Source organism: Rhinopithecus roxellana, chromosome 10, assembly GCF_007565055.1.
Source record: "Rhinopithecus roxellana isolate Shanxi Qingling chromosome 10, ASM756505v1, whole genome shotgun sequence".
Taxonomy (NCBI): Eukaryota; Metazoa; Chordata; class Mammalia; order Primates; family Cercopithecidae; genus Rhinopithecus; species Rhinopithecus roxellana.
This window is the reverse complement of record NC_044558.1, coordinates 22,850,904-22,862,095: the sequence shown is the minus strand read 5'-3', so window position 1 is coordinate 22,862,095 and position 11,192 is coordinate 22,850,904. Positions and strand designations below refer to the sequence as shown.

The 11,192-nt window shown below is 34.4% G+C and overlaps 1 protein-coding gene across 2 annotated transcripts in view; it reads right to left on the bottom strand.

Annotated features, from left to right (window-relative positions):
* The window catches only part of GAS2L3 (growth arrest specific 2 like 3), a 51,757-nt gene that overhangs the window by 26,156 nt on the left and 14,409 nt on the right, over nucleotides 1–11,192 (bottom strand). Inside the window, exons 2-4 of one of the 2 annotated variants that reach the window (XM_030938314.1) lie at nucleotides 8,973–9,093; nucleotides 5,941–5,988; nucleotides 304–472 (exon numbers count right to left, since the gene is read on the bottom strand). In XM_030938314.1, the coding sequence (XP_030794174.1) occupies nucleotides 304–472; nucleotides 5,941–5,958 (187 nt within the window). In that variant the 5' untranslated portion in view covers nucleotides 5,959–5,988; nucleotides 8,973–9,093. The remainder of the gene's footprint in view (nucleotides 1–303; nucleotides 473–5,940; nucleotides 5,989–8,972; nucleotides 9,094–11,192) is intronic. The other variant, XM_030938315.1, reaches the window with a different exon arrangement.

The following is an 11,192-nucleotide window of genomic DNA, read 5'->3' as shown; positions in this document are numbered from 1 at the left end:
ATTAGATCAATACACTTTTTAAAGATGATTTTAATATTAACAATGAAAATGTTCATTATTCAAAGTTTATTGACCTCTTCAGTTAAATCTCAAATTTCCTACTATTCAAGACCCAAGGTTCAGGGTGAATCAGAGTATTTCCCCAGCTGAAATGTAACCTTGGTGAAAGCAAGGGCACTGAATACTTCATTCACTAGAGTATCCCCAGCATCTGTAACAGTCACTCCTTGACAAAGAGTAAGGCTCTCAATAAATGCATATTGAATAAGATAATACAATTTGGGGTATTGTTTCAAGCATCACCTAATAAACCAGATAACCAGATTGATAGATCTTCTTGCATGGGCAACAGAGTGGCTTCATGCCTCACAGCTATCCACTCATCATACTGACAAACATTAGCCAATCCTGGTCCATGTCTGGGGGTCAGAGGACTCCGAGGACTTAGAGGCAGATCTTCTCCAAACCATACCTAAAGAAAAAAAAAAAAAATCAATCAACTGAATGAATAAAACCTTTGCTAAAAGTCATCATAATCCACATCAATATTTAAATGATGAAGCATAAATCATACATAATAGACACATATAAAAAGCTGCTGTAGCTCACAGCAAATATATAAATTAGAAGCAAAATATTAGTCCTGTTCTGCTGCCCAGGCTACAGTGCAGTGATGTGATCATGGTTTACCGCAGCCTCCACTCCCAGGCTCAAGCAATCCTCCCACCTCAGCCTCCCAAGTAGCTGAGAGCACAGGCACATGCCACCACACCCAGCTAAGTTTTTAATTTTATGTATTGCAGAGACGTGGTCATCCTATGTTGCCCAGGCTGGTCTTGAACTCCTGGGCTCAAGCGATCCTTCCACTTCAGACTCCCCAAAGTGCTAGGATTACAGGCACGAGCCACTGCGCCCAGCCAAGACATTTTCAATATTCAATATTGTGGTCAATGTAAGAAAACCCCAAATTAATAAATGGATTCTACTATTGAGCCAAGAGGGTACAATTCAACAAATAATATTTTCCCTTCACTTGTTAGCTGAGTAAGTTTAACAAGTTACTTGACCAGAGTCTTAATATCTTAGCTGTAAGATGAGTTACTGATTCCTGCCTTATAAAATACACCTTTGCAGCATCTGGCATTGGGCCTAGCAGATAGCAGAGACTCAATAAACATTTGTTGAATGAATGAAGCATAAATGGCATTTTGTAAGCTTCAAATCATAATAACAGTGTTATCTTTTTTAAAAATGTCTAAGTAGTTTAGTTGAAAACAAGTGGGTGGCAAACTGTAGTCCATGGGGCAAATCTTGTCTCACCTGATTTTGTAAGCCCAAAAGCTAAGAATAGTTTTTACATTTTAAAATGGCTGTTATACAAGTAACTGCATAATATCTCAATTTTGCCTACTGGCCCACAGAGCATGAAATACTACCTGGCCAATTCACAGTTTAGAATAAAAACTGACACTCTATAAATTTTATAATTTTATAGATGTTATAATAAACACTTGCAAAGTTTTGAAATACAATTAGAGATTATTTAATGTAAGATTATAGAAAAGGCTATATCAATTCTTCGGATTGTAAAAGAAGTAATCAAGTCATTATGAAGTCACTTTTTAAAACAGATATAAATATCTCTTGTCCTCCTTACTGAACAACTTACAAAGGAATATTATTAGAGCCTAAGTGAAATGCATAGGAGATTCCAAGAGTGGGGTGGCTTGGAATGGAGAGTCAGAGCTTGAGTGAGGTGAGTGGGCATCCAGGTACGGGGACAGCCCTGTGCAAGATGTCAGACCCTGAGTAGGACAAAGAGGGCATCTAACAGGTGCAAAGAGGGAATGTCCCAATACAGAGTGTCAGAGTCCAAGTGAGCTAAGCATCTACCCAGGGTGTGGGTGGCAGCAATAATGAGAGAACAGTAACACACACGAGGATTTATCAAATGGGAGCCAATCTTCTCACTGAAGACAGGTGCAAATACGGAATGAGGGAAGCAAGAATGGATCCTTTGGTGTTGAATTCAAATATCTCTTATCTGAAGGCAAAGAAACTCTCAAAGAATGCCAAAAGGACACTTAAGCCAGCATGAAGGGACTTCTACTGGCTGAACTGAGGGCAATTTGAGCATTGAGATAAATAACAGAAATGGATTATACCACACTGAATAAAATAGGAAACTATGAGTTAACACAGATATAAATGAATACACTGAAATTTTGACAAGAATGGGATTTTTACATAGTCTTAAAGTACCTGCACACAAAATACTACAAAGGGAAAAAGAGTAATTTTACAGTTCAGAAACCTGACAGACAGCATCAGAACCAAATGATGGAGGTGAACTTCATCAATAACGGGACAAATCAAAATCGTACGCCACCTGATAGGACGCAATGAGAAAAATTCCTGCCCAAGATGCATAACCTGAGTTTAGTCATGAAAAAACATCAAGCAAATCCAAATTGAGGGACATTCTACAAAATAAGTGGTCTGGAATATTCAAAATTATCAAGGTAATTAAAGACAAGCAAAGACTGAGATACTGTTCCAGCCTAATGAAGACTAAAGAGACATGAAAACTAAATGCAGCACATAATTCTGAACTGGTTATTATTGAGACAACTGGCAACACTTGAAAGTGGCCTGCGTATTAAATGGTAGTACTGCAGCAGCATTAATATCCTGATTCTGATTATTTCATTGTGGTTGTGTAGGAAGATGTCCTTGTTTTTGAGAAATACACACTAAAATATTCAGAGATAATAGAGCATTATAGTCGTCACTTCCTCTCAAATGGCTCAGGCAAACAAATTTCTCTGTACTACACTTAACTACTCTGTAGTCTGTGATGGCTTTAAATTTTTTTTATAAAACCAAACTTTTAAAAAAGAACTGTAAGTAAAAGGAATACCAAGTGAATCTAGTCCTTTCTTGATTTTTAAATGTAGACCATTTTCCCCTTAAAATGTATTAAGTGTATTGAGGTTCATTTGAGACAAGTCTTACTATACCAGATCAAAAGGCATAGCAATTCCACAGGTAATCCACACAAATTGGTGGCGGGGAGCGGGGGAAACTACTTCCAATCTCCTATGATGAGAAATAAAGATTTTTTTTAAAACCCCAAGGTAAACAAAGAAAGTGAATAAACTCAAGAGGCATGCAGGGGTAGGGAAATCTAATAAAAAATAAAATAAAATAAAAGTAAATTTAAAAACCCTATCAAAGACAAAAAAGAAATGTAAGTTATTTAAGGGACATTTACTTCAGGAATTAGGGTAGGGATTGGGAAATGAATTCCTAAATATATGAGGATCCCAAGTATAGGAAAATGATGTTATTTATTTCCCTGAATTCTCTTAAAATTATTTCCAAGGAAGTACAGTAACGCTTTACTAATTCTTCCCTTTATAAGCATATCTTATTTCTATTATAATCCTTGGACTCAGTGTAATGCTTAGCACATAGTATTCAAACATATTTGTTCAATAATTGAGGAACAGATATTAGCAAATGGCTCTTTGTACCATCAAAATCAAAATGTATCTTACTATCAATTGTATTTGACAGTCAATGGAATATGTTATTTGTCCATTAACCATCTGGTTGAGCTGAAAAAAAGCAGAGCAGATGTAAATGTTTGTCAAGGAAAGAAGAGCATAAATTAAGAGGGTGGTTTTTTAAATCATGTATGAAAATGGAGACGCTAACATTTTTTAAAAAGTCATTTTTACTTCTTGTCACATTAGAGAGAAGAGTACATGTTGGATTTTCCTATTATTGCAAGCAGACAACTTTAGTCATAACCTGGGCTAGTCAGTAGAAAATACTATTAAAAGTTAGACATTAACAAAAACTGCATGTATGAAGATTGTTCTCAAGCATGCTGAAAGCTGCCATATTGTCATTAAGAGATATTTAATTCATGGGTACTCTACAGATTAACTTAGTACTTGCACTTGCTTACATTTAGGCAAAATTTTATGCCTATCTACAAATGGGCCTTTTCACAGAGAGTGATTTCATAGCCTTTGTCAGATTTTCAAATGGGACTATGACCCCAGAAAGGTCATATACTATTGTCCATTGGCTTTTATACTATATGCTTTTATACTACATGTTTATATTTATACTATATGTTTATTTATTAATGTTTATTAATCAGAATGAAGGACACAGATGAATGGCAAGAAATATCTTAAACTATTAAATTAGTAAGACGTCAATTAATAACTATTCACTGGATGTCTCCTCTCAGCAAGACACTTAATAACCAAGTAACTGTCTAACATAATTGGCAGAAAAAGAGGTGGAAATCCTGGGAAGTCCTCACATTTAGCAGCAAAAACCTCCATGAGACATGTGAAGGGAGGATAGTCTTGGGAAAAAAAAAAATCAATAAACACAGATCTTGGAATCTGGATCAGAGAAGATTTTATGAAACCATTACACAAACTATGAAAGAATCTACCATGTTAACAAAATATAAATGTCCATTAGTGTAGAAATAAGGAAAAACATGGGCAATGTGGCAGCAATAAAAACTCTATAAGGAATCAAGAAAATAAATGATAAGAAACTAATGACATTCCTGAGACTTGGATAAAAAGGGGATGAACAGAAGTAATCAGCTCACAAATGATTTTGAGTAATAACAGAGTTCTGAGCATATGCCAGTGGATGTGAGAGGACCCAAAGGGGAAGAATAAGACCTTTTAAGAGACAGTCATGGACTCCCCAGTCCCAAAAGGAAAAGTATGATGGAACTCTATTAGTAGAGTAGGAGATTATAGCTGCAGAGTACAGGAAGGTGGACAACAGGGTCACATGCAGGGCTGTTCTTCACCATTTGATAAATTCTCTTCTCTAGGCTGTCATCCACTGTTATATTGACAAGAGAAAGGAGAGGAGAGAAGAGAAGAAAGAGGAGGAGGAGGAGGAAAGACTAACTGACTTTTATGACACAGGTACTACCTCCAAGTTTATATCTGGAAAATTGTATCATACCAAGGATACAACCAAACTTCTGACATGCTTACAGGCAATATATATTCTAACAGTCCCTTTGCACATGTTATCTCATTGATTCCTCACAACTACCCTGCAAATTAATCACTATTATCCTCACCATAGAGGTAAGGAAGCAGAGACTCAGAAGTAAGATAACTTGCCAGAATCTTGGAATCAAGGGGGCAGAACTAGGATCAGAACTGAAATCTAATTGATGCCAAGTTTTACTTCCCAAAGGAAATTTTATTATCAGTTGCTTGCTTCTTTCCAGGCAGACCTTCAATGTGACTTTTATTTTTAAGTTAATATTCAATCATGTTCTATTTATACAAAATAAAGAAAACCTAAAAAATAAGAATAATATAGCAAACACCAACTCTGGAAATCATTCAAATATAAGAAAATTCTGGTTGTCTCATTACACCACCCAGCTTGCACTCCTCCACAAAAACAAACAAACAAACAAACAAACCATTCTTTAAACCTTTAATGGCCAGTCATATACAGGCATTTATAGGGCACATGAACAACTATCTGAAATTTAAAAACATATATTTGTTTTCACTGAAAGCTCTTTTAACTGTAAATACCTACTAAATTGTAATAGGGGAAAACCACAAAATATTCCACCTCTTTTCCCACAGTGGTATATATATTTTTACACTTGTTTTTAGCCAAAAAGCCAAGAAGAGATAACCCTAAGGTATTTTTGAATTTTATAAATATTCAGTATAAACAAAAGCTTAGAATTAAGTTTTTGAGAACTAGAAAGTTAAAATATAGTATTTCTGTTATTAAAATGTGATGCTTAAAAAAACTAGCACAGTAAGAACACTTCGTGATAATTTTATGTTTGCTAATTATTACAGTTCAATTATATTAATCTCATAATTTAAATATTTTTCCAAGAAAAAAACTTACTTGAATTGCAGGCTGCATAGTCACCTATGTTGAAATGAAATTTCTTTTCTGAAAAAAGAACAAAATATTAACATACAGTTAACAGTGGCAGTTTTGCTACTCCCCCAAACCCCCAAATTACAAGATTTAGGAATGTGTTTACTCAACTGCAAATACAAAACTTTCTCTTCTAGTTAGAATAGTCTGACTATAAGAGAATTCGTATCACTCCTTGCTTTTTACTTCATAAAGGACTACTCATTTGAAAAAGGAAAACCTGAAACAGACTTTAATATAATATGTATTTTCTGGCATTAGCATCAAAGTAATTCTTGAACCATCTGGTCAGTTTTGAAAAAAAATTAACAACAAAACTTAGCTCATATAAAAGTCTCCCAGAATTTTATTTTCCCCTGTGAACATAATGTAAATACAAATGTTACAACAACTGATATTGAAATTATCTTTTATCTGATTGTCATCAAAATCCTAACAGGTCATATGGACTTCGCATAAATTCACAAACTTGACTATAAGCTTATTCTGCTAATAAAGATAAACATCAATTTTAACTGTGAACGAAAATGCTCAATGCCTCCCCATAATAATTTTCTAAAGACAAAAAAGAAACAGCAATTTTAGCTCCAAAGTAGTATTCTTGAAATCTACATGGAAAAAAATACTTTAATTCATTGAATTAGATAAATACAATTCTTTCCTATATTTTCAAAGGGACAAAAGTGAAGAGTTTAAAAACATTCAACAGTATAGACTATAAAAACCTAGGATTTTTTATTGCTCATAGCAGCATAATAAGCTAGTCTATTTTTATTATAAACCACCTTTAAAATATTTTAAGAAAAAATATACAATAATTACAAAGCTAATGCTATTACTTTCCAAGAAAAAGTTATTTTTTCCTCTAAGTTATATCAGACATACCTCATGCACAGTGTCAACTATACATACCACTTTCCTTTCAGGAACATTCTTCTAGTACCAAAGTTGAACCTGAGCTAAACCATACTGAAAAGCCTAACATTATAATACATTTTCTTTGCAGGAAGGCAAAAGACAACAGAATGTCCTTTTTGATGTCATTTTCCCTTCTCTCCACTACAGCAAAAGGCCAAAGTACAAGTGAGCATTCTTGTTATGCTTCCCACGAGTTAATTCAGTGGGGAATACATTTTCCTTTAGCATAAATAATCCTTTGTCCGCAACAAAGATCCACTTCTCGGAAGTAAGAAGCTTCCAAGACTATTTTTTAAAAACGCAGCAAAGAAGCTGCTCCTATTAAAATGGAGTTCCACATAATCAGACAAGAGCTTTAACAGTTGGAGCTGCCAGCCCAAAACAAAAGAAAGCCTAAATTATAAGGCGTGTGCAAATCATGAACAGTGACACATTCACAAAGAAGCTATCACAAGAATGTTTAGTCGTTGCACTTTTTATGGAAAATTCAACAAAATTAGTTTTATGAAAGAAATAAAGAATTTATGCACAATATTTGGTCACTTGAACTTTAGCAAGAGTCTTCACATACATTTTTAAAATCATTCTTCTTGCATAACAGAAAAAAATACTTTTAAGATGACAAAAATATAACCATCTGGATTAACTTTAAAAAAGAAATTCTTTAATAAAATAGTATGCAGACAAGTTATTATGTATCTTCATACATGAACATGTGCTTTTCATTGATGAGATTTTATCAGTCAATCATCAATTAAGTAATGAGTACTCACTATGTAACAGATACTAAAAACCAGTTTTTGGTATTTTCTAGTCATTCACTATCATCTTTCCAAGGTATTTTTGTGTCTCAGGCATTTATTCCCAAGAGTAGCTTCTTAGCCCCAGTCCCCGATCTGTATCACAATCACAATTCTTGCTTCTCCTTCATTTTATTACCTATTTTCCTCTTTTCTATCATTCCCTAAAAATCTGTTTCATATAAATCAATTACACTGAACCAGTAACACTTTATTTTGCATCTTAATTAGCAACATATTGTCCTTATTTTTTGTTTTTGTCTTTCTGTCTTTTTGAAGAAGTCTATTTCAATTCTTTGCCAACTTGAGGAAGTCTTTTCCCTTAGATTTGGCGAGTGTGAAGGAAGACCTCTCATGTAACCAAGTCTAAACTACACTCTAAACCTTTTGGGAATCTTTCACAAGACATTCTTATGCATAGATCATACAAAGTTAGGAATACTATACGTAACTTTTAAAATCCGAGGAAAATGTTGGAAACACAGAATGTGCTCATCCATCTGAAATTTGATCAGAATTTGAGCCTAACCCACTCACCTTTAAAAATTTTTTTAAAGTCATGAGGTACTCAAGATTATTTGTATTAAGGCTCTTCATTCTAATTTGACTTCAGATCATAACAGGATTAAAAACACCAACTACTGAACCGATCTTTCATCCCAAAGACATAGGCTCTGAAACTTATATATTTTCAATCCTTTCTCACAGTATACAGTATGATGGGGAGAATTCAAAGTATCATGGCTCCCATCTGTTACAAATCTGAAGTCAACCAGGAAGAGTAGCAAACAAAAAATAAGCAAGGAAATAAGGTAAGTTTCTTCAGGAAAAAGAATAACATTAATTGCCATTGTGCCACATATCCATTCAGCACTCAGCCACCAGATTATCGCCAAGATATACAAGCTGCAAGGGTAGGATCAAGTTGAGATCGCAGTTACTACCGAGGAAGAGAGAGGAAAATGACCCTGGGGAGGAATGCACAAGGGCCTTTCAACTGTACCAGTAAGATTTTATTTCAAGATAAGTGGTAAGAACAAAGATGTTATTATACTAGTCTGTATGCCTTTCTGTATGTCAAAATATTTCATCCTTTTCTAATGCTTCATTTAGAAAAACATTTGAAGAATACATCCTTTCTGATTTGCTCAGAAAAAAGTTTCTTAGCTTTAAAATTCTGAGTTAAATGTTTCCAACTGCCTAATAAAGAAAATAGAAATACTATATCTATACCAATCATATTTCATGTATTTCTTAATGTGTACTAAAATAACTCACCATAAAGACAGCAATGGGATAGTAGAAGGTATTGAACACATCTGATCTGAATTCCAGCTCCAGAAAATACTGGCTATATGACTTTGGAGTAGTTAACTTCTCTGAGCCTCAGTGTTCTGATCTGTAAAATGAGATATGACCATTTCCTTCTTATGGCTGCTGTAAAAATTAAATGAGATGATACCTATAAAGTACCAGATACACAGTTAGCACTTAACAAATGAATTATGAATATGGTGATGAGACATGATTGTAGTTCATTTGATATAATTTATCTAATTAAAAAGAGACAAGAAAACAAAGCTAGTAATACTCAGATATCATTAAGCATAATTTGGAAAGCTTCTTTTACTAACACAAAAATAAATATAGTTGTAAATGTGAGTAAAAGCTTTAAAATAAACACATCATAATTGACAGGATACTCAGATAAAAATTTGTGATTGACAACTCACTTTGCTAGAATAAGTATTTAGGAATTTATTTAACATAGACCCTTCATTCCCTTCAACCTGTCTCCTCAATGTCCTCTCTATCAGTTATACTTATTTCTGGGGCTATTTAACTGTTTGCACTGTAATCTTTTTTCATGTGGTATACACTCATTTATTTATTCACCTCCTTTACTGAACTAGACATCATAGGCAAGACACACAGTGATGAACGTAAAAGACGTGTTACTGCCCTTGTGGAGCTAATACACCAGTCGAGAAGACTAAAAATAGCAAATACCTAAATGAATACATAATTTTTTTACTTTTATTTTTTATTTTTCTACAAGTTATTGGGGTACAGGTGGTATTTGGTCACATGAGTAAGTTCTTTAGTGGTGATTTGTGAGATTTTGGTGCATCCATTACCCGAGCAGTATACACTGCACCATATATATTTGTAGTCTTCTATCCCTTGCCCCTCTCCCACTCTTTCCCCCAAGTCCCCAAAGTCCATTGCATCATTCTTATGCATTTGTGTCCTCACAGCATAGCTCCCACATATCAGTGAGAACACACAATGTCTGGTTTTCCATTTGTGAGTTACTTCACTTAGAGTAATAGTCTTCAATCTCATCCAGGTCACTGCAAACGCTGTTAATTCATTCCTTTTTACGGCTGCATAGTATTCTATGTTAGATATATTATATATATGAGGGGGAGCACACACAGTTTCTTTACTCATTGATTGATGGGTATTTGGGTTGTTTCCATGATTTTGCAATTATGAATCGTGCTGCTATAAACATGCGTGTGCAAGTATCTTTTTCGAATAATGACTTCTTTTCCTCTGGGACTGCTGGATCAAAAGGTAGTTCTACTTTTAGTTCTTTAAGGAATCTCCACACTGTTTGCCATAGCATCTGTACTAGTTTACATTCCCACGAGCAGTGTAGAAGTGTTCCTTGTTCACTGCATCCATGCCAACATCTACTGTTTTTTGATTTTTTGATTATGCCCATTCTTGCAGGAGTGGGGTGGTATTGCATTGTGGTTTTGATTTTCATTTCCCTGATCATTAGTGATGTTGAGCATTTTTTCTTATTTTTGTTGGCCATTTTTTATCTTCTTTTGAGAATTGTCTATTCATGTCCTTAGCCCACTTTTTGATGGGATTGTTTTTCTTATTGATTTGTTTGAGTTCATTGTAGATTCTGGATATTAGTCCTTTGTCAGATGTACAGATTATGAAAATTTTCTCTCACTCTGTGGGTTGTTTGTTTACTCTGCTGACTGTTCCTTTTGCCATGCAAACTAGAAGCTCCTTAGTTTAATTAGGTTCCAGCTATTTATCTTTGTTTTATTGCATTTGCTTTTGGGTTCCTGTTCATTAAATCCTTGCCGAAGTCCATGTCTAGAAGGGTTTTTCCAATGTTATCTTCTAGAATTTTTATAGTTTCAGGTCTTAGGTTTACATCCTTAATCCATCTGGAGTTGATTTTTGTATAAGGTGAGAGATGAGGATCCTACGTGTGGCTAGTCAATTGTCCCAGCACCATTTGTTGAAAAGGGTGTTCTTCCCCCCACTGTATGTTTTTCTTTGCTTTGTCAAAGATCATTTGGCTGGAAGTATTTGGGTTTATTTCTGGGTTCTCTATTCTGTTCCATTTCCTATGTGCCTATTTTTGTAGCTGTACCATGCTGTTTTGGTGAATATGGCCTCATAGTATAGTTTGAAATCAGGTAGTGTGATGCCTCCAGATTTGTTTTGTTTTTTGTTTTGTTTTGT